At 40.2% G+C, this 23,626-nt stretch overlaps 1 protein-coding gene across 1 annotated transcript in view; it reads left to right on the forward strand.

Annotated features, from left to right (window-relative positions):
* The window catches only part of TMEM131 (transmembrane protein 131), a 93,693-nt gene extending 72,341 nt beyond the window's left edge, over nt 1-21,352 (forward strand). Inside the window, 16 exon segments of the mRNA XM_054271685.1 lie at nt 352-494; nt 1,578-1,764; nt 2,859-3,044; nt 5,014-5,172; nt 5,760-6,355; nt 9,462-9,637; nt 10,824-10,951; nt 12,182-12,306; nt 12,452-12,610; nt 13,282-13,456; nt 14,097-14,218; nt 14,325-14,421; nt 15,510-15,607; nt 16,832-16,995; nt 20,340-20,612; nt 20,614-21,352. Of these exon segments, the coding sequence (XP_054127660.1) occupies nt 352-494; nt 1,578-1,764; nt 2,859-3,044; nt 5,014-5,172; nt 5,760-6,355; nt 9,462-9,637; nt 10,824-10,951; nt 12,182-12,306; nt 12,452-12,610; nt 13,282-13,456; nt 14,097-14,218; nt 14,325-14,421; nt 15,510-15,607; nt 16,832-16,995; nt 20,340-20,612; nt 20,614-20,694 (2,869 nt within the window). The 3' untranslated portion in view covers nt 20,695-21,352.
* The last annotated feature ends 2,274 nt before the right edge of the window (nt 21,353-23,626 follow it).

Here is a 23,626-nt window from a genome sequence, read left to right on the forward strand (position 1 = left end):
TCTCTAGTTAGAGATGCCCTTTGCAAGATAAAGCTACAGTGCAAGTTCAGTCTTTCTAGTAAAGAGCATTGACTTCACTTTTGTGTCAGATATAATGCCTTTCTAAGAGATACAGATTTTAACTAGTATTTCACTGGGGTTTGTATTTGTATGATATGTTGTAATTTCATAGGGTTTTTTCTTGCAAACACTACATTTGAGACCCCTGCTGTTTACTTCCATAATGTGGGGAATTAGCTGTGGAGCAGCTATTTGAATAGGATATTTGTTCTCTAGATTTGGGATATAGACTCATAGTCTATGGAGAAGCTTTTATGAATGTTTCCCCTCACCCATTTTCTTTTTCCACAGAAATAATTTGACTGTAGTAGATGCCATAATGGTACAAGGACAAGGAACAACTGAGAGCTTGAAGGTTGCAGGCAAACCTCCTGGTCCAGGAAGTTCTTTACGCTTTAAAATCACAGAAGCATTATTAAAAGACTGTTCAGAAAGTGAGTACTTCTTGAGCTAATATGCTGAACAGAAAAGAAGTCGTATTTTATTTGTAAAACTTGACATGTGTAGAAATATTTTTTCCCTCTTCTAGTGACCTAGAAATTTAACTCATTTAAATACATTAAAATTACTACTTCATTTAAGCAGAATACAAAATATATTATGGTTTTTGTTTTAACATGAGAACTAGGAAATAAAACAGAAGCTGTTTGTCCACTTAAATTCAAGACAGAGGAGGTAAAGATCTTTGAGTATTTACTAGCAAAATCTCTAAATTCAATACAAATTGGATCATGGGAGTTACTTCTTGTGTACTTCTTTTCTTCATACCTTCATAATCTTTAACATATAACCATTGGGAAAAAATGGTTGGGCATGTTCCTTGATGAAAATTAAATCACAGCCAGATTCTACTCTGAGATCAGAGAGAGGTTTCTGCTCTGTAGCCTCAGGCTTGCTTCTGAGAGGAGAGCTAAGAGTACCTATATTACTTAAGAAACTGGTAAAAGAGTTTCAGTTATATCTGGTATTAAAATCTGCTTTGCTACTTTGCAGTTTTCCAGACATTTCTAAGTGCCATGTTTATTATCTGAGATTATTCTGCTTTTTGTGAGGCATGAGTATGAAAACCTGAAGTAAAGCTTAGTCATTGCTCTTTGCCTGTTGTGGTTAGGGATTTTTTTTTGCTAATAAGATATATGTAGTTAAGCCATGTATTTTTTTTTAAGACACACCAAAAAGAAACAAAAAAACCCATTTTAATTCTTCTCTTGCTGGCACTGTTCACAGAATACCACAACATTAGGCAGAACATCAAAGAGCTTTGCAGCTGGGGTGATTTCTTTGTGGGGCAGCAGTGCTGTCAGAGGTTAGGGGGTTTGTGTTTTTTCTGTGATGAGTTAGAGGGCTCTGGAATTGTATAAGTGCCCTACCTTGACAGTGATGGGAATCTGGCTGCAGAGATATGTTCCTACAAGTTAATTTCCATGGACCTTGCTAGTCTCTCTTCTGCTGTAAAACAGGAATATACTGAAGGATATCTGCTTAGCATAACACTAACCGCTGCTTTTTGTTTCTAGAAATGAAATATAAAGAACCGAATTTCACACTCAGAAGAACGTTTAAAGTGGAAAATACAGGGCAGCTGCAGATTAATGTGAAAACGATGGAAATCAGTGGCTACACATGTGAAGGATATGGATTTAAAGTAGTTAACTGTCAGGAATTTGCACTAAGTGCCAATGCCTCTAAAGACATTGTCATATTGTAAGTGGTTTTTCTTACATCTAAATGGAGCGTTACATTTGGAATTTTAATTTTGTTTCAGAGGAAAACTCTCTTGGTTAAATTCTGAGGGCTTTTTTCTGAAGTTTTGAGTGTATGTGAGTTTTGTGCAGTGTTATACAACTACGACTTTTTTTTCTCTTCTTGCAAACACTATTTGATTTTTCATTTCACCATGGTTTTGTGACTGACTAGTATTACTTCTTTTACTGTCCAGTAAGTATAACTTGCTGTGTTGGAATAATGTTACTATTTGAGGTTATATAAATTTCCCTCATTTAACTTGTGAATCCACATGGGACCTAGACCTACATATGGATTTGGTGCATTGCAGTATGTAGAAGGGAGCCTTCAGTCCAAGGATTTTAATTGTAATGCACAGCATTTTAGTCTTGAATATTTCTTCTCTTGCCTTAATGACAATGATTGGGTAGTTCTGTCATTTTCAATTGTAAAAAGTCTGCACCAAACACTGATCTTTTAACAATGCTTTGTTGTAAAGTTAATTATTCATAAAATGATATCTAAAAAGTTGAGAAGTTTCTTCTGGTCTGCAAGCAGATGTATGAAATATTGCTGCAGTGGAATAGTATTTCACTAGTATTTCTGCACAATCTTAGTTTGTGATGAGACTGTGATATAGTGGTGATATAGTCTTTTTGAAAAGTCAGATTTGTGACTCAAAGGTGAAGTCACAAATTTGAAAAATGTATAGCTAAAATTTAAAAAATTTATAGCTCACACAGTAGTTGGCTCCATTACTTACTAAGACCTGCTATTACATTTTTACTGCATTCATAGCTTTTATTAACAAGTGTGGTAAAACCTTATTGTCAGGTATTATAACTTCATATGGCACCTCAGGAGTAATCTAGAATCAGATGTGTTAAGCATAGGTGTTAATGAACATAATCAAACACATCTTGAGGTATTTGAAAGGTACACAAGTATTTTTAGGCTAATCAATGGAGTTGAATTACAGGTTTTTTAGTTTATAATTTATGACTTATAAAAATTGCCTCAAACTTTTTTGCTGTTCCTATGACAAGTTCTGATGTGCTTTATGTTGTTTCCAGGTTTACACCAGATTTCACTGCTTCCAGAGTTATACGTGAATTAAAATTCATCACTGCGGGAGGCTCTGAATTTGTATTTATCTTGAATGCATCGCTTCCATATCACATGTTGGCAACATGTGCTGAAGCACTGCCCAGGCCCAACTGGGAACTGGCACTGTACATAATCATCTCAGGAATAATGAGGTTGTGTGTGTGTTTGTTCTTACTGCTGTATGGGCACGAGCTGCCACTGCTCCAGTATGGGTTACACAGAAACACATGGGTATTCAGCACGTGCTCTCATTGTGGTACACTAAAATAGGGTAAAAGGAGATCAAATTGATAAACACTCCTATAGATTGACTGAGAACTGTTTAAGGCAAAGGAGTACTGACTTTCAAACCAAGGACAAAATAATACACTTCTTGCTTGAACCTGTTTCCTTGGGTGAGATACGTACTCCTCTTAGCCCTGATAATCTGTAGGGGTTTTGATAAATAACCCAAACTTGAGCCATATTTAGGTATTAAAGCACTGATAGCAGTGAATTCCTGTAGAAATGTAAGCATCCTTCTCTGGGATATTGTGCTTTAGAGAGATATAAGGCAGTGACTGTAATAAGCTTAGCAGATGCCTTGGATGAATTTAACGTTGCTGCCACTTGTAATGTGACAGACAACTGGTGATACTAATAATGGGATTTCTGAGAACCTGAAGGACATTGTTTGCAACACTGCACACTCACAGGTTACATAGTAGGATATTAATGCACGTTTTTCCTCAGCAAACAGACATGTGCTAATTATACTTTGTTGAAATATGAGTTGAAAATGCCATCATTTTCACAGTCTAACCTGTACCTATCGTTATTTGAAATCAAGAGTTATAAACCTTGTCTCCCTGCTCAGCTCTTGGATGTGAAACACTTTACCCCACTGCTTTTGTGCAGAGAAAACCCTAGCATGGAAACTTATCAGTAGGAGTTTTTACTTATCAAAAGCAACAAATGCTATTTTCTTAGTGTTAAGCTTATATCTTAGTGTGAAATGTATTGGTGGTGTAGATGCCTGTGAAGAAAAAGTGGTCTTTCTGTACGCTGCAAATCCAAAGCATTATCACATACATGTCATATTCCTTTTTTTTCCCCACAGTAAGTCACTGGCTCTTCCATTTTGTGAATGTTCACTTAGGCTGTCTTTCATTATAGGGATTGACAAAAAAAATAGAGAAGATAAAGTTACAACCCACTTCATTTTCTTTTTTGACTCTTCAGCACTTTCCTAAGTAATGCAGTGTTTAGTGAGGAAACTGCGTTTTCCAAAGTAAGAGGAAAATTTCTGTTACTTAGGAAATTTTGTGTCATCACTAACACTGCATTACTTAGAAGTGCTGAGTGAGTACTTATGTGGTTTTCTTCTGTATATGTGCTGGAATTGTATAGGCTGAATTTGGTTTTAATTTAATTTTAGTTTGGTTTTAATACTTTGACAGAGTAATGTTGTCAGCTAATAAGTGTAGTTTGCTTGGATAATATTAAATGTGCTGTATTTGTTAATTAGACTTTACAAAGAAGAGAGAATACTAATCCCTTCCTTGCTATGTCTTTTTCCTAAAAATACAAAAATCCTTCTTAGCAGCAAACTAGACAAGAGTCCTAATATATTTTATAATATTCTAAGATTCCTGTGCATAAACTGCCTTTAACTTTTAGGATGCCATCGTGTATGTGTTTGCTAGTTGCCACTAAAATAACTCTTCCATGTCACTGCAAAGCTGTCCTTAATTTCTAGCAGTGAACACTAGGAGTTTATACAGTCCATGTTTTTTAATTTAATAAGGTGATGTTTATTTTTGCCTTCCCTAAATCACTGTTACTTTGAATTGTTACATGCTTGTGGCTCCAGGTTTTGAAGTCTAACTTTTTTTCTTTTGGATTAATACACATGGCAACTGCATGTCAGGCTTGCATCTAGCTCCCATTCTCAGTGCTGGTGATTTGCTTATCATGCCAGTCTTGTGTATATTATGTTTCTATCAGAAAAAATTGTGGTTTGGATAAATTTTTGAGTATTTTCAGTACAGGATACAAACTTTTTGTCCTGTGTGATTAGTCATTAGTTTTGAAATGCTCAAAACGAAGAAACAAATCCTTAAATACCTTTCTTCTCTGCAGTGTACTCTTTCTCTTGGTAATTGGAACAGCCTATCTAGAAGCTCAAGGAATTTGGGAGCCATTTAGAAGACGCTTGTCCTTTGAGGCCTCAAATCCTCCCTTTGATATGGGAAGGCCACTTGATCTCAGGAGAATAGTTGGAATTTCATCTGATGGAAAGTAAGTAAATGTTTGGGCTTCTTATGGTGCTTTTACCATTTATTTCTTTGCTTCTTTCATTACCAGGTCAGTTAGAAAGTAATACTGCTCTGTAGAACAGGTGAATGAATAAAGATATCCCCACAGTCGCTTGTAAAAAGATGGCTTGGATGAAAAGATGAACTTTGTGATTGTGAGGAATATTCTTCTTTTGGGGCGAAAAAAAGGGAAGAAAAAAATAAATCCAACAAAAACCAAACCCTGCCAAGTTTCCTGTTAATACTCTCAAAAATGAAATGTATAGACTGCAAAAAAAAGAATTGCAGGCCAAAAGTTTCTATCTTAGGTGTCGTAAGTTATGTAAAGATCATCTCCTTTCAGTGTTCCCTCCATCATATATATCAACATTCATTTTACTGTGTACAGCAGGCGAGGGGATGGAAAATGGTAAAGCCAACTGACTGGGCCAAACCAGTTTTAGGCATTTTTGCTGGTTATATGCCAAGAATAGTACTAGTTCAAGGCTTCTTTTGGATATAGTGATTCTCTTTTCTTGGTGAAGAATGGAAACACCGCAAAGTATGTTTAAACATGTGTTACTCTTCCAGCTTGAATACACTTGGATCGGATTCTAATCACAGTTCGTCCAGAGGAATTTATGGAGCAGGCAGTTCGTCTTCGCGATCCGGTGCAGGGAATCATAAGCAATGCAATGCAACAGCACACCTTCACAGCAATAGAAATGCACCTGATGTTGAAAACATCAAATCCAAAACCAATTCAAGTATACCTAACAGGACTTCAGCACAAGCATCTTCCATGCAGTCAGTAAACAGAACGGGCCCCTTTACCTTGGATTCAGGTGCCACAGCTCAGACTCATGCCGCGGGCAAAAGAGCCAAGGGGACGAGGCAGAACCAGCAGCTGATGCAGCAGCAGGCACCAGCCTTGGCAGAGCAGCCCCTCCAGCAGCCCCCAGCAGCCGGGCCCCAGCAGCAAGAGCAGCAGACTGAAAGTGCTTTGCCACAGCTCCCGCTCCTCAGCGCGCCTCAGGGCGAGTGTGCCAGCAGCAGGAGGCACAGCTCGGAGGATTCAGATCTCACTGGGCTCATAGAAACTATGGAAAAAGACTTTGACCACCCAGAATCCCCTTCCCCTGATGTGTTTACAGAACAGCCCCCATCTCCACTAGCAAAAAACAAAGGTAATACAATTCTGTTTTAATGGGATGACTCCCTGTGTAAACTACAGGACAAGATTTAAACAATTGTAAAGGTCATGTTTTCCTGGTGTGGGAAGGGAGTGCTTCTCTGTGGTTCCCTGCCTGTGCTGTGTGCCTGTGTCTTGAACACTTCTGTTACCTTATGGCAATGAAGTTCACTGTGCAGTGCTGGCTTGTCATTCTTCCTGTGAAAATGGTGGCATGTTTTGATGAAAGCAGGTGTGAATATCTAGACACCTGATTCTCTGAAAAAGAAAAATGCTTTTTGGTGCTACTCTTTTACCTTTGGGTTGGCATCTGTCCCTCCTACCTCCATCATGTAGGCTTGGAGCTCAGGGTTGAGGAAGGGAAAAGGAAGTTGTCCTAGTGTATTATGAAAAGTGAGGCAGGGAGAAAGGGAGGAGGGGAAGAGAGGGAGAGATGGGTAAATAGCCCCTGTGATATTGTTTGGGAATGGAATTCTTCATGCCCAGACTTGTAGTTGTAGAAAATCCTTGATGTCAGGTGGTCAGCAAATTAATATAAGGCACCTGTGTCTATACATTACATTCATTTTTGGATGAGGCTAGAGTTGAGTTGGACTTGTTTATCCATGTTTCCAGTTGTGTAGTACTTAAAATAATGAATTGAATTTCATACATTAGAAATGTTTAGACTTTTGAGATTATGTCAGTTATTGCCTTCTTATGAACACTTCTTGAAATAGGATTTCTAATTATGATTTTTGCATTAGCAATTTCAATTGCATCCCAGAGTTGTGATCATTTAGTGTTAATGTGTTTATTTCTAAACAATTTTTCATTTTTTGCTACCAACACTTGTACAGAAATGGCACTGTGTTGCTTATTAGAGATAAAGTTAAGAAAATTAGTCATGAGAAAGCATATAAATACTGCAACATCTGTAAGATTGTGCCTCACCAAAGACAAAGGCTTCACTCTGTTGGCTGGTAATGAGTAAAAGTTCTTAATTAGTTCAGAGTGGATGTTAGGATGTATTTGGACTTTCAAAGTGGAGACTGAAATGGTGAGAGGTTTTGGTGTCACACTCTATACTACTCTGTTTCTGGGCTGTTATGTTTTTAGTTTTCAGTGATAGATGGTTGGGAGAATTAAGAGAACTGCCATCAGTTTGTCAGATATTCATTCCATAAAGACTAAATAGGACTCCAGGAGGTGATGTGATGTTAGGGAGGTTTCATGGATGGTGTCCATAATGGCAAACAGTGTAATGTAGGAGCTCTGGAAAGCAAAGTGTCTGGTAGTGAGGATGCAACATTCTCAAGGGTTACATATGAAGATACAACATGGGTGTGCAGTGGACTGGTCCAGTCCATGTACTGAATGCCTGAAAGCACTTTGGAGTGCATCTTCCATTTCTAGCTCCCCCTAAGAAGGAAGCAGCTCTTGCTCTTGAGAGCTTTTTGTGATGCAGCTGCATGCAGTATGTGGAGATCACCAAGTTTGAATTCATAAGCATATTCCCACTCCAGACAATGTAGTGTGTCTATTCCCATTTGTCCTCTTTAAAATGTAAAAACATAAAACCATAGGGGGAGTTCCGTAATGTATCTGCACCTACATACACACATGGGTATTTGTCTTTAGATAAATATTTAGAGCTAATCACAAACTTTTGCAGAAGCAGCAGCTTCTGGACTAAAACTGTCTGTCATAAGACCCTGTGCAGAATTGCTGTCTTACACAGTCTTCTGTTTCAGCTTCCTAAAACTTGGATCCTAGCAGACTGCAGTGGAGGCTGTGTTATATTTTTGTGATACAGCTGCTTTATGTTACATTTTAATGTCACGATAGCATTTTACATAGATTTTCTAATTATGAACATTAAACTGTTTAGCAATGCTAAATGTAGGCTACATTTCAAGCAAATTTTGGAATGAGGCCTTCTGAGGCCCAGCCAAAATGCCCCCGATATGCTGGAAGCCAACCTTGAAAAAATGTTCCTAGGAAGATCTCCTTGTATTTACATATCTATTTGCATTCAAGCTAAAAAGAATATTTTTATCTCTAATATTTTTGTTGTCCTAGATACTGGAAACACTGATATTTATGTCTTAACAAAGTTTGAAGGATATGTATCTGGTATTTGCCAAAATATTGAAGGCAAATTTCTGGTTTGGTACAAATTTAACCATTTTGCCAAATGAAATATAACAGCTGTCAGGGTGCTTCCAGTCTCAGTTCTAGCTTGAGCTACTATAAATTCCAGAAGGGGCAGAATCCAGCTATTGATCACAGGTTCCTTGAGTCTTTATCCAAGTGAACAGTTAAATCCATCCAGGAGGCTGTATGCAGGCACTGTGTGGCTCATAAATGAGAGTGCTTATTTTGAAGAGCAGTATCTCAAGAAGATCCTATGAGTAAAGGCACATACTACAGCTGGTAAGACTGTTGTGAAAGCTCAAATCCTGTGAGAGTACAGCAGCAGGCAGTGGTAAGCTCATGAAGACTGCACACACATGCACAGTTGCTTTGTATTGAAAATAGTCCACTCTGAAGGAATAAAATATGTTAGGAGGAGAAACTATACTTGGGTGTGAGATTTTCAGGTTTTGGTCATTTGGGTTTTTTACCTCTTTGCTAGACAAATACTGTTAGTGATTTTTCTCCACACTAGTCTTATTTCAAGTTGCTTTGTGTTTTGTTGGTTTGTTTTTTTCCAACTGACAAGCATGCTGATCATTTCTGTTCTTCATTTGTTTGGATGATAGAGCTTTTGCCATCCTCAGAAATTTATGCTTAAATCTAATGTTATGTGGTTAAACTGTCAAATTGGATTCTATGGTGTTTAAAAGGAATGCCAGGAACAGAGCAGAAAGGAATTACAGGCAACCACCTGCCCACATCCATGGAGAGACAATGGGGACACAGCTCAGGAGCATAAATGTGGTGGTCATTAGGCTTCTTCTCTTGCTCACATTTGGTGCACAGGAGCAAAAGTGGTTGGTGTGTCATAACAGGCAACAAACTTCAGAGGCTTAATCATGTGGGGCAGCCTCTGAGATGAAGGGAACTCTCCTGTCTCTGAGCGCTGCTGCTGAGCATCTGAAGCATCCTTATCTTTCTAGGAAAAGGGAAAACGATTCAGCGCAAGGCTAAGCCACAGAAGAAGCGGGAAGAAAAGGACAGAAGAGGGAAAGGAAAGCAACAGGAGGATGAGCTGAAGGATTCCTTGGCAGATGATGACAGTTCTTCAACCACAACAGAAACCTCCAACCCAGATACAGAGCCACTTCTCAAAGAGGTATGGCACTGCTGAGAAAAGGAGGCCCTTGTATGGCCCTGTGTGTCACCCATTGGAGTAGGAACACGGTCTCTCTCCCTCACACCATCCTCATATAATACCTAATAAAGGAAGAATGCTAATTAAAAAGAACATTTCCCTATTCTTGCCTTCACTGTATCAAATCTGCCCCTCTGAGTGCAGAGAACATGCTTGAGTCCTGTAGTCTCAGGACTAAAAACGCCCAGGTGACTGTGGCATGAATTAGCCAGCAGCTGTCAGCAGCATTGTGGTGATTATCTCCTGGCCTCTTCTATTTGCAGAATAAAATGCCAAAGTGTGGATGCTAATTTTATTCAGCAATTAAGGTGCATGCTAAATCATGCCTTTTGCCAGTTAGAAAGGCTCAGATCAATGGTGGTAACTTGTCAGCACATAGTTAACTTAATTACCTTATACAATACCCCTAGCTTTGCTTAACTTATGCAGCTCACATGCTCCAAGGTAATAAACTAATGTCTACAGTTTGTGTAGTGGTTGGATTGTCATAGATATTTTGTCCTAAAGGAAACTCTGACAAAGAAGAGGCAATGCCAAAGGGAAGAAAACCAATCCTAAATTTTAATATCTTAAATTTGAACTTTGTCAAAGACAAGGATTATAGCTGTGGGGAAGAAAGAAATCCATGGGATATATTTTAAAGGTTACAGTTTAGTAAGTTGTCACTTGAAAGTTACTGTTGATATTTTCAGGATGGCTATTTGAGACTATACTTGTATTTAGGCAGTCTTAGAAGTGTGATTAAAGAAAATAATAAATGTAATGGTGAAGTTTCTCATATTATTTGCTTTGTTGAAGAGTGTGTTTTAGGTGGCCTGGACTGCATGCAGGAGATGCAGTAAAGGTCTCAGTACAGAGCTAGCATCCTATTAAACAGACCCGTAGGCCGAGGCCAGGGGAGCTGTGTATTTGCAAACATCAGATCTCCTTGAAGCTCATTAATTTGTTATTTCTATTTCTGCTTCTCTAAATAGAAAAAATAGAAACTATATTTTATAGGCAAACTCATTAAGTTATGAAAAAATACTTTTAATACTCCAAAAATTCTCATGTTTTCCAGCAGCATTCTTTCCTCTGCCCTCTTTGTTATGATGCAAGAGGGACTTTGCTTTTCGTGATTATTAATGTATCATTTTATCTTTTGTAGGAACCTGAGAAACAAAAGGGAAAAGTTACAGCAGAAAAACCTGAAAATGAAATAGTCCCAGTAAAACAGAAAACCAAAAAAGTGCTTACAAGTATCAAGAAAGAAATCCCTGTAGATGTGAAAACCAGGTAAGCATAATGAAGGCTGTCTAGTAGGGAAAGTATCGTGTATAAAGGGAAGATGGGTTGATAAAAATATCTGTATTTGACTGTTGTAGCTGCCAGTTTGGCAAATGCCAACAACAGGTACCTTTAAACAGCTTCCTCTTCCTTCCTGATGTCAGGGAGCATCTGAAGCTTGTAAATAATAAATTACTTAATGGAAACACAGCACATAAGTGAGAGCTAAATCCAGCAATGAAAGGCAGGCAAAGCAATGTTAAGGTTTTTATAACAGGTATTGCATACAAAAAGTGAGATTAATGATTCTAGGGGCAGCACACTGAGCCAGCATTAAGATGAGTGCCTTTAGCTACCCTTGGGAAACTGCACCTCAGTTTCCTTTTTCATGTCATAGAGTAAGGTCAGTCTTGGATGCTTTCTTAAAGGAGGCTGCTGCCACTGCCAGTCCCTTACTGGCATGTGGTTGATTGCAGAGCACAGATAGGGGGAAACATGAAGAATCTTAGTCTTACTATAGCTAGTTCATTCCAAACTAGTGTTGTGAAATCAGATTGGTATCCAAGTGCCACCAGAGTAAACTTTACCAAATGAGGGTATGGTATATCAACTGTGTTTTTCCTGCTGTAATTAATAGTAGACTGAGTTTACAGTTAGAAGAAATTAATGTTCTTCAAAATATTTCTGAAAACATTACCTGGCAAAGTCTACTCCTTATTTATTCTTACTATTATGTACTTTGCTTTATTTTATAACTCACAAGTTCATTATGTGTGACAGTTTTCAAAGGCCACAATGACAGCTGGCTTGGAATTCTTCTGCAAGAAACAGGGAAAATAGTTCCTCCCTAGAAGGTTTGAGAGACAGAATCAAATACATGGAGAAAAGGAGCAATATACAGCCAATTGAATTTGGTGGTACATTTAAGTAGATTTATATTATTGATTAAAAAACCAATCCTGTGTATTTAGGTTAATAGTGTATTAGGAGCATGGGATCTGACAGGGGTGTGTAGGGATAGAGTAGAAACTGGGCAACTGCCATTTCTTCTTGCCTCTGTACAATCAAATGGGTTTTGTGATCCTGGAGCTCCAGGGTGAAAGCTGCTTCTGGAGCGTGAGTGAGCCTAATACAGTGTGTGGAGCAGTGTGGGTCATATATATGTGTGTGTGTGTGTATATAAAAGTGCTTTTCAGTACTTCAGAGCTTTGAAATAAAATAATTTCTGTTTTCTTTTAGTCCCTTGGAATTGTCTTATACTCCCCCACTGGAAAACAAGCAGCGCAAAACCTTTCCATCCAAGATCTCCACACCACACCTTTTGTCAAGTAGCTCTAAATCAAGAAACCTCCCCAAAACAAGAGGTAATGTGAAGCTGATTTTTGTAAATACCTCAAGAGTTTTATATCATTATCTGTAACCCCTCTTGAGTGCTTAATGCTAAATCTGGTGTGAGAAGAAAGCTACCCAGTTTATTATCCACACACTTGTTTTCTTTTGTTTTAATAGGTCCAAGCAGTAAGTTAATGGAGAACAGGCCATCAGTATTAGCAAAATTTCTCCCCAGTGGTTCTGCACAGGAGCTAGGAAACACCAGCAGCTCAGAAGGGGAAAAGGATTCTCCACCACCAGAGTGGGACTCTGTGCCTCTCCACAAAGCTGGCAGCTGTAAGTAATCACCAGACAATGGCAGAATGAGTGTTCTGCAATTAATAACTGTAGATAGCCTTGATCTGTTTATAGATCTTCCTGTCTCCTTTTCACTGCGTAGCTGAGCTCCATTTTTCTGCTGTAGGCCCCATATTGGTAGCATCTGTTATGATTTGGGAGGTTTGAAAATGGCGTGGGCAGAACGTAGGTCATTCTACAGCTCTCCAGTGATGAACAGGATTCAGAAGCTGCTGGAGAAATTGAGAAAATTATAATTACTGCTCAAAAAAAGTATTTTCTACAGTAGATGGGGTTTTGCTTGGTCAGATCTGCTCCAGCCAAATTTGGAACTAATTAGATTATTTTTCCTTGAGAGGGAACACTCAAAACACCTTAATGCAATGGTTATTGGGACACTTACAATTTTTGTGGTTGCATTGTAAATCCCTTGTGTAGGAACCAACTCACCTCCTCCTGGCTGTTTGTGTTACAAATCAGTCTCTCTGAAAATAAACAGCAGACTTAAATAACCATAGGTGAACACAGAGAAGGAGCTGCTGCTTCCATCACTGGGAGCAAACAGCCTTTCTCATGATTCCTCCATTTGACCAGAAGGGGTAGCAGAAGTTTGAGAAGCCTTTGCTGTAGTGTAAATCCTACAGGAAGATGTTTTGTGTTTCTCTTTATAGCCACAGACAACCTGTACAAGCTGTCTCTGCAAACCCTGAACGCAGACGCCTTCCTGAAGCAGCGGCAGCCCTCTCCAACGCCCGCCTCTCCATCCCCTCCTCCTCCTGCCACACCCTTTGCTTTCGGGCCACGGGGAGGCACTTACAGCAGCATTGTCAACAGCAGCTGCAGCAAGTGAGTCCAGATCCTGCCTTCTACTGATTTCCCAGGCACTGAGCGCTTGTGGAGCTGTGCTTCACAGAGGGCATCTCCCTATTCCCCATTTCCTCTTCCCATGGAAACTGCTTTTCTGCAGATACACCACTGTGCATATCTTGCCTTGCTGTGAAACATTGTAAGAAACATTGTAAATTGGAAAAATTTGTTCTCTAGTTTATGATCCAACTCATCTCTACAGCCACAACAGCCCTATTTTCCACAATACCAGCAGTTTCACTCCTAACTCTACTAGTTCTCTTCTTACTAACCATCCTAGAGGTAGCAGTAGCGATAATCCAAACCTATGTCTTTGTGCTCCTGCTGCGCCTCTACCTACAAGAAAACATCTAACTCTCAATGGCACACCAAGCACATTCTTACCACATAGTAGACCCTGGCCCCTGACCCATCCTAGGAGCAGCTGCTGCTCTCCTAACCACCTCAGGATTAACAATATGATTCCACTGCAATTCCCCTGAATTACATGAAACTTTTCAGCTGTTATAAACATTTTCTTGAATGCTAGCTTAAATTGCTGCTTTTTAAATCAAACTGCTGAAGTCCAAAACCTTACTCTTTTATACCCTCTTTTTTGTTTGTTTCTTTCTCATTTTAGTGAAACAAAAACCAAGCAGCCTAATGGTACCAAACATAAGCTGGCAAAGGCAGCTTCTCTTCCAGGCAGGAATGGAAACCCCACTTTTGCTGCGGTAGCTGCAGGTTACGACAAAAGTCCAGGTACTAGAACCAGTTTGAAGTTCTTAATCATTCCAAATATTTCCTGAATAATCTGTTGTTTTGCTGAGGTTTATTTTACTCATTTTTTACATATATATTCTCACAGGTGGCAGTGGTTTACCAAAGGTTTCTCCAAGCAAGACAGATGTTTCCAGCAATATCAGCATTTCCCACACAGTTGTTGACAGTGATGGCTCTGACAGGTAATTTTTGTATTCTCTAGGCAAATACCTGGACCACTAGAAAAGAAGATTGAGTATTAATGGTATTTTGAAGGGACTGACATAATTCATTCTGGTTAGGCTTTTTTTAAACTATTTTTAAAGTCTAGACACATCATCTCTCACCTTGCAGAAAAGTTTAGGAGTTGCAAGTGACTTAAAAGTAGAAAGATGTTCTGGATGTGATGGGAGCTTTTTCCTCCTCATTCCAAATAACTCAACATTCTGTTCCTGGGCATCCACACAATGAGAAATCAGCTTGACTCTCTCAGTGCTGAGGAGTGTGTACCAAGGTCATTTGAAGGGTGACAGGCAGAGTACCTTGCTGTACAGCAAAGCCTTTCACTTCTGCTTTAACACAGAGACCAGAACTGTCAGTGAGCTTTGTGCTTTCAGGAGGAGCAGGGCAGAGCTGCACTCAGTCACATTCTCTGAGGCACATGTCTCTTCTGACATTTTGGCAGTTAGTTGTGAAAAGCAGTAACCTTTAACCTTTCTGGAGTAGGAAAGAGATTTGAATTCAAGTTTCCATATGTAAAGGAATTACTTTGAGTGTGGTTTGTGCATTGGAGTTTTGTTTGTTTTGGTGGATGTTTAGCACTGGTTCCAGTTAACTCAGCTGTTGCTTTTAAGAAGCTTGTTCATGGGTGTATTTCTATCCCTTCCAAGTCACTGTAAATTTTATCTGCTTGAGAAAAAAACCTTGGGCTCCATGAGTTTTCTGAACAACTGATCAAAAGAGCTACTCTCATGTTTGTTTGATACTCATTCTACAGATTAAAGAGCACTGTCTGTATTATTGTGTTACTCCAAGATGGGTGTATACACAGGAAAATGTATATCACCAAAATCTATTGTTAAAACAAAACTAAACCGATTTCCTAACTCTTGATCACCATTAAATATTTATTTAGTATGTTTAACTATATATTTTTATATAGATATATATAAATATAATAGTTAAATATATGTACACACATACTTTTGTATATAGATCAGTAAGTTCATATTGTCAATAGTACTGTGTTAATAAGCTGTGTATTGCCTTCCTGTTCCTCCATAAAATGTAGTTCGGGTTTGTGGAGTCCTATCAGCAATCCCAGCAGTCCTGATTTCACACCTCTCAACTCCTTCTCTGCATTTGGACACTCTTTTAACTTAACTGGAGGTGAGTTTTCCTGTTCAAATATTTTTCTATATTCAAATACAGGTAGAGAAATGTTGTGCCTTCATTCCACCGGTCTAAATACAGTGTTTCCATCCTCACTCCTAAAAGGGAAGACTATGTAGGAACATTTCTTAAAAATTTGGTGTTATGTTCTGAGTTTCACTTCAGAGAAAGTTTGTGAAATCTCACAGAGTGTTTGATGGACTGAGAATGCTTGGGTTTGTTTGGAGTTTCTCTGCTGCAGTGAAATTTCTGGGTTTTGGGGGTTATTTCCTTAGTCTTCTTCCTCTCCATCCCTCCGCCAAAACTTTACTGTAGGTCCCACAAATGTGCCAATAGGCCTGTGGTTTCCTGAGCATAAACATATGCTTAAAACCATGGCTCTGTTAAGTGAGGCAGTGGCCCAGCCCTCATATTGCTTTTCTCTTGCATTTTCCTGCAGTATTTTTGTATAGCTGCACAATGAACTAAACCCAGCAATTAATTAATTAATGTACTTAAGTATTTGGGTACATTTCCATAAGTGTAATGGAGGTGGCCAGGCATTGAGATTGCAGGGTGTGGTTGCTCTGTGTACTTGGGCATGTGTGCTGTGTTTTGAGGTGACTGAAAAGATGATAAGCAAAGTAAACTTTGGATGTGGCATCGGTGTCTACTGATAAAATGCTGTTTACTGCCGCAGTTCGTTGTCTGCTGGGAATGCAAACAGTGGCAGCTGCTGCTGCTGTGGGGCTCTTTCTTCTTCATCAGCAACACTTGGCACCTGTGGCTCTGAGGGCACCAGTAAAAGGCCTGGGATCAGTTCTGTGTGTGAGAAGCAGGCAAGCCATGACTGCTGGTGCTCCCTTTTCCTTCTCATAGCGGAGATGGAGTCAGGGCTGGGGCACTCGCAGTGCTGCCTCTTCCCAGGAGTCACCTGGGGAGGGAGTGCTGCCAGGCAAAGCAGCACTGCAGTCACAGAGAACTGTCAGGACTCTGAGTGCTGCTGCTGAGCTTAGGCTGCACTGAATTACTCACAGCAAGGGTTCAGCTCTTTTCCCACTATAGCAATGACAAATTTTGTGTCCCTGTCTGATGCTGGTCACATGAGATGATATTTGTATTGCATTCTAATATCACTGCAGCAGGACCTGCTAGAAAAATATGGGAAATAATGGTGAAAAGTATTGTTCTTTGAAGAAGAGGGAGAGTAATGTACTCATTTTAACTTCATTTTATTTTTAGAGGTTTTTAGCAAGCTTGGTTTAGCTCGATCTGCTTATGGGCAGGATGTTCAGAGAAACTGGAATGAATTCAATAATGTTCCATCATCCATCTGGGATCCTTCAGCTACAGATTCTGTACCCTCCTGGCCAACAAGCTCAAGTTCCCCAACTCAAACAACTGCAGTAAGTACTCAGTCCATCCAAATACAATGGTTTATTACTGTTACCAGCCTGTTCTGTATGTGACATATAATTTAATTTGGAGGAATTGGGGATTAAAAGAAATTAATTGAAGAATAAAAGAAGAAGGAATTTACATATATTCATCTTGGTGTATTTAAGTTGATATGGCTGTTGGACATAAGAGTTATTAGTCTTCTCACTTGCAAATGATGAATCCATGGACACTGCTTCCCATAAAAATATCTGTCACAAGAGCACCTTGCAGCACTTTCAAAAGTGTATTCTGCTCCCACATCCTTCAGGTTTGCTCCTGTGCCATGGCTGGACACTGCATATGTTACTTCAGGTTTGATGGACAGTTGCAAAATAGGCAATATGATAACTTCCACTCTTTGATTCTGCTTTCTGAATGCAGTATTGCACCTGTTTGTCAATTAACAAAAGGTCCTAGAAAAAACTATCTAAAAGACCTTAAATATATTCTTTTCAGTTTAGGAAAAAACACTAAAGGACTGAAGACAAAGTGAAGTCTTTAAACTGACTACTTATTTTGATGAAGATTTTGAGTATAGCAAAAGGAGAAAAACCCCAACTTTACTGATTGTAGTGCTGCACTGTCATCCTTGTGTCAGACTAGAACTTATGCTGCAACAGCTGTCTTCACTGCCAGCTGAAATCCTTCTTCATGTTGACTTCTGAAAATGTTTTTGTAGTGAGTAAGAGGCAATGTTTACTTCACCTGGGAGCAGTTCAGATGGAGTGGGGGAAGGCAGGGACAGGGGAAGCCAAAGAAGGTCACACAGCTTCTTATGGACACAGGCTTGCAGATCCCATCCTTGTCACGTGGTTACAGGCAGAGCTGGAACCTCACTGAAACTATGTAAGGAAAGATGTTTGGATTTTGGTCACATGGAGGGCAGGTTTCTCAGCATTTGGTAGAGGGAGAGCTTGAGGACAACCAGAACAAGCTCTCTAGCTCTCAACTCGTATTTCCCAGCTGCTTCTGAAAAATATTTAGAAGTGTGCTTCAAGAAGCATCAAGAAGGAAGCCTGACAAATGATATAGAAGAAGTGTCAGGTACTCCATTTAAGTACTTTGATTTGGGAGGAGATATTTTAGGAGTTTACTCAAGAAGATGATCACATAATAAACAATAATCAAGCAGCAAACTGGCTGAAATACTCAAGGCTGTTATAAATTACAGGAGTATTTTCAAGTAGATATGGCAAGCCAGAACAGGAAAGCTTGGCTTTTCCTGTTACTGAGCCTCCTTGCTCTAGGTGCCTGATAAGAGAGCAGGTACCAGGCCAGGGCCCTGCCCCTTCCTCTGTTCTGGGACAAGAGCCAAAGCCATTGTTGCAAACAGCACTTAGGCAGTGGCTCCTGTGTTACCCTTTTTCTAGGAAGGTTTCTGGAGAGTTGATTTTGGTTATTCTCCTTCCTTATTCCTCTTGCTTTCTCCTTGTATGCACAACTCTGCTTCTGTGCTTTTCCCCTCAGGCTGGCTGCCTTGCTGGTACTCCTCCCCAGGTTTCTTTCCAACCACATTCTCCTACTCCCCATTCCTGTGTTTCTCTGTGTGTAGTTCTGCCTGCCAGCCACTTTGTACCTCCTTCCACCAGCCTTGAAAGGGCATAGCAGGTGCTTTTCTCTGCTGCTCCTTTCCTGGTTGCTTCTGATTTATGAGTAAACCTTTCTATCATGATCTCCCAAACACTTTTGGGACAAGTAGGAGCAAATAGTTCCTGCCTCTTGCCTGCAGCAGGAAATAGGGTGGACTTTTAGTGTGCTAAGGGAGATTCTGAGCAGCAGAGCAAGTGCATCATGCTGTAGGCTTAGTAGTCTAAATGCTGGCATAGCTTAAATATAACCATTTATTTATGTGACAGTAATACACTGTGACCCTGGTTTGGCTCAGTTTCTCAGTGGCATCGTAGAGTTCTGGTGTCATTGGCCTGGTTAGCCTCCAAGAAATGCTCAGAACTCCTGTCTAGCTCTTGGTAGCACATTTTGTGGTGTGTTAGCATCCAGCCAGCTTCAGGTATGATTAGACTGAGCCTGTCTTCTTCATTCCAGAGCAGAGAATAAAAACCTAAAAGGGAGAAATTTTCAGATTCTACCTTGTTTTCCTTCCTAAAGGGATTTTTGTTTAAATCTTCAGATTCAGGGTACACTGATACTGATTAACCTTTAGTGTGTGTTATCCAAGGGCAGAGATCTTGGGAAGGGATACCCTATCTCCAGCCACTAAATCCAAACATAAGGATGCTTGTACCTAACAGCACTTACTCCACAAGTCTGCTGCCTTTTGGGTGTATCAAGTTTCCAGTGTATTTGCAAATTGAATTTACAGCTTATGTACATTAAATCTGTTGACACTGGGTTATGTAGTGCCAGAAGCCTACATGTAGCAGGTTCTGTGCTAATATTAGCAGTAAGTTATGCTAACCTTTCTCATCTCCATCTTTGGCTGCTTCCTGGTATCACTTTCCACCACACCACCACAGGTCAGGTTCCTCTGCTTGCTGTTTGCTACTGTTTGGGCTTTAGTAAAATACAGTTGAGAGAACCTGGGCCTGTGTTCCTGCATATATTCTCTAGGCTTGCTGTACCTGTCCTGTATATCTCAGATGCATTTGTGATGTGCTGGAACTTTGCATCTGCACCATGACCATTTGTCAGAGACTTCCAAGTGTCTTGGAGCCAGGACAGAGTTTATGGAATTCAGTGATAATTGGCCACTTCTCCTGTCCCCTCTCCCTTCATCTGGAGAAATTCTGGGTGGGGAAAAAGCACATACTGAGAATATGGAGTAGGTACAGTGGGACTGAACACGAGTAGATTCATCCAAAACAGACAAGGTCTGACTAAAGGGGATAAATCTGCAAACAGCAGAAAAGATGAAAAAAGGACTTTGCTGTTATCTTTCATTGCAACTTGATTTTTTTAAAATTTTTTGGGTCTTGAACCATGTTTATCTACCTCATTTTAACTAGTTTGTTTAAGCATAAGTGTTCTGGCCCTTGTGTGTTGAACACTCCTAGTGCTTAAATTAGCCCTGGTATGGGGATGTCTCACTGCAATGAGAACAGCTCGACAGCTGCACTGTGACTGCGCCCTGCAGCCTGTGCAGCTCCCAGAGCACTCAGCTGCAGCAGCAGTGTGGCTCCTCTGGGCAAGCTCTAGTAAAGGCAGCTCAGAGCTCTGTGTTGCAGTGAGGATAGAAGGGGTTCCAGAGCAGGCTTCTTGGTGCTGCTGCTCAGATACTTTTCTTTTGGGGGGCTGGAAGGTGGAAACTGAGGCTTACCAAACCACCACTTTCCTTGCTCTGTCTTTACTGCAGTCAATCCTGGGCAACCCCAGTGGCCTGTGGTCCACCACTCCATTCAGCAGTTCCATTTGGTCAAGTAATCTCAACAGTGGCCTTCCCTTCACCACTCCAACAAACGCCTTGTCAGGCATTGATCTCATGGGCAGTGAGAACGCCGCCGCTGCTCCGCCGCCGCCCGCTGCTGCCGCCGTTGCCAATCCTGCTGAAGACATGGGACAGACCTACAACCCTTGGAGAATTTGGAGCCCAACGATTGGAAGAAGAAGTTCAGATCCTTGGTCAAATTCACACTATCCTCATGAAAACTAAAGCAAAAAGAAAGAACTCTTACCCAGGTCATGACTCAATTCTGAATGCAAATTTTTGAAACGTCGTTTTCAGGCCGTTGCTTCCCCAGCCCCACTCCCCATCAGTCATGCTTTCATCACTTGCTCCTTTTCGAAGTCTGTCCTGCAGTATGGTAGTGTGAGATTGCAGATAAGCTTGGAAATGTCTGGGTGTGGTCACAAATCCCAACTACAGCTATAGCCTGTAAATATGAACAGTTTCACTGGTTTCATATTTTACCATCTGCCATCTTTATTTAGGAGACAATTTGAACTCTAAAATGATCCTGGCATGCAATACTTTCATGAAAAGTTTGGGTTTTTAAATTTTTTCCAGTGTTATCCTCCAAGTTCTAATTTAAAATCAAAAGGCACTTTGTGCTAAAATGCAGAGTATTTTTTTAAAATAAGGCTGTCTTTGTTAACACAGGTTGTAAGAATGTAAAAAAGGAAAAAAAATCAACAAAAATACCAACAAAACCAACACAAAACCTTAAGAGCAAAGTGGCTGAATGTAAGAGCATTCTGTTGAGACTGTAATACACTTTATGCTGTTTGTACATTTGTAAACCTGAATGCATTTTTAAGTTGAAGTGAAATGCACACAGCCAAGACTTGTGCAAGAAACAAGATACCATGTGCATTTCTTACAGATACAACTTTGGGTTGTACTTTAAAATAAATACGCTTTTTTCAAGATGTGTCTGCTGTAGTTCTGTTCCCCTTGTATTTTCTGCACTTCTGTGTTCATGACTCCACTTGGCACAGTCTTTGTGCCAAAATCTACTGCACACAGAGCCTGTGTTACCAGAAACTTCACTGCAGATGAAACCTGGCTTCTCAGCAGGGTTTGTATTGCAGCAGAGAATAGAAACTGTTTTCAGGGTTGTGTAGTGCCACCCACTTGAAAATTCACTGGATAGCAAAAAGTTGGAAAAATGTCTACATTCTTGAGTTTCCAGGTATCAGAGCAGCTGCTGTTTATGCTCCACCCATCCCTTTGTAACACTGTTCTTGCATGGGTCTCAACAAGAATGTTACTATTCTTAGATATGATTTATCTGTCCCTGTAAGGTGCCTGTTTCCATTCATTAGCAGTAAGGCAAGCCCCAGTGACTACAAATATTCATCTGAGCTGAAGCCAAGTAAAAATGAACCCTTCCATTGCCAGAAACCATTAACAGACATTAGCACGGTAAATCTCAGTGGCACTGCTACCAATTTACAGCAGCAGGTGTTTATCAGAATCCATCCAGAAAAAGAGTAAGAACTGTATATTTTACTTAAAATTCCTTCTAGCATAAAGGTTATGTATGCAACATAATATATCTCCCATTTATTTAACCAAGGGAGGCCTTTTCCAGCTTGCTTTAAGTGAACAAACCCTCCAGGTGTCAGGCTGCTGCCTTCCTGGTGCCAGCAGCAGAAGCTCAGAGATACAGATCTCCTGAATTGGAACCTGCTGTAACTCCTTTGTTCTTAAAATTTTGAGTACTTCTAGAGCCACGCCAGGCCATGAAATGTTCAACTTGGATTTGTGTGCAATTTCCCTCTGAGTAACTGAGCAAACAAGTCTCTTACTGCATGAAAATAAAGAATAAGCAGTTAAGCTCCTGACATGCCAGGGCATGCTTCTCTGCAAATGGAGCTTGGGAAGATAACCAGCAGTAACTTCAAGGTGAAGGGAGCTGCTTAAGGTCATATGCCACCTCTTTTACCCAGCAACTGTTTACATTGGAATTGATTCCATGGAAGAAAGAAGGAGAAATTAATTCTGAGATGATAATAGTCTGCAGTGGTTTAATCAGTGAGGGTAGGAATAAAAAATTCTGGTTTAAGAACATTTCCTTTTGAACAAGACAAGGCAAAACACAAGTAATTTAGATGCCATTCCCTGACCCAGCCCCGCTTCCCCCCAAATGTGTGAGCCATTCCCTTGTGATAATGCAAATAACCTTGGCCACTATTAAAATATTCTTAGTTCTTGTTTTGGAAGAGCTTCCCCTTGAGCACCAGTTCCAGTGAAACCACCTGAACTATGAAGATCTTTGGCACAGTTTTCGGTTTGCTAAGAGGGGAAAAATCATGTCTTTCTCCCAAGGGAAATATCCAAAGCCTAAACACTCCCTGAGTGTCCTATCTTTCTGCTCCAGGGTATTTTGGAGAGCACCTTCACTTTGTTTTGCCTTCTTAAAGCAAAAGAGCTGCCTTAAAGAGAAGCCATAATTGCAATTGACAGGAATTTGGGTGAAATAAAATCTAGGCAAAAGTTTGGTATAACTAAAGAAACCTCTGTGTATGGTAAGTACATGCACAAGATGGGTTTTGCTGCCTCTTCTTGAGGTACCTACTCTGCAGCTTCTGTGGTACAGCCACTCTTGGCATGCCCTGAAAAATCTCTTAAGCAGAGGGCGAGGTGGTAATGAGACAGAAGCATCCACCATCACAGAATTGTGGAGAGGACAGACCTCTTATGATCTTATGATGAGGTAAAAATAAGAAGGAATGAGATTCTGACAAAGCACGGGCAGTCTTGCATAAAAGTCTGGATGGGGTTGAAAACATTGCAGCATGCTGGGAGGACAAACTGAGTGTGGGGAAATGTAAGGGCAAAAGCTGGGCAGCAAGGGTGACTGTTTGCAAAGGCAGCATGGAAAAGACTGAAGCTCAGACACAAGGGAAGTTCTGTCTGGAGGAAAAAGACCAGAGGAAAAAACATCTTAAAGTGCTCAGAAGACAGGCTGTCCTGGAAACCATGGAGCTCACAGCCCTTTGGATAATTTAAAAGATTTCTTTGGAGTAGAATCAGGGCCAAGCTGCCCTGAGTCAGCTCTGCCCTTCCAGATCTGGAAACTACCAGGAGTGCAAAGTTCCCAGCAAGGAAAAGAAACAAGAGGAACAATTACTGTTAATTTTGGCAATTAGTTTGGTGCTCCTAAAGGGCAGCTCTGTTCTGCCAATGCTAAGAAATAG

Source organism: Melozone crissalis, unplaced genomic scaffold (assembly GCF_028551555.1).
Source record: "Melozone crissalis strain CALT ecotype California unplaced genomic scaffold, PUWL_Pcris_2 ptg000013l_1, whole genome shotgun sequence".
NCBI classification, from domain to species: Eukaryota; Metazoa; Chordata; class Aves; order Passeriformes; family Passerellidae; genus Melozone; species Melozone crissalis.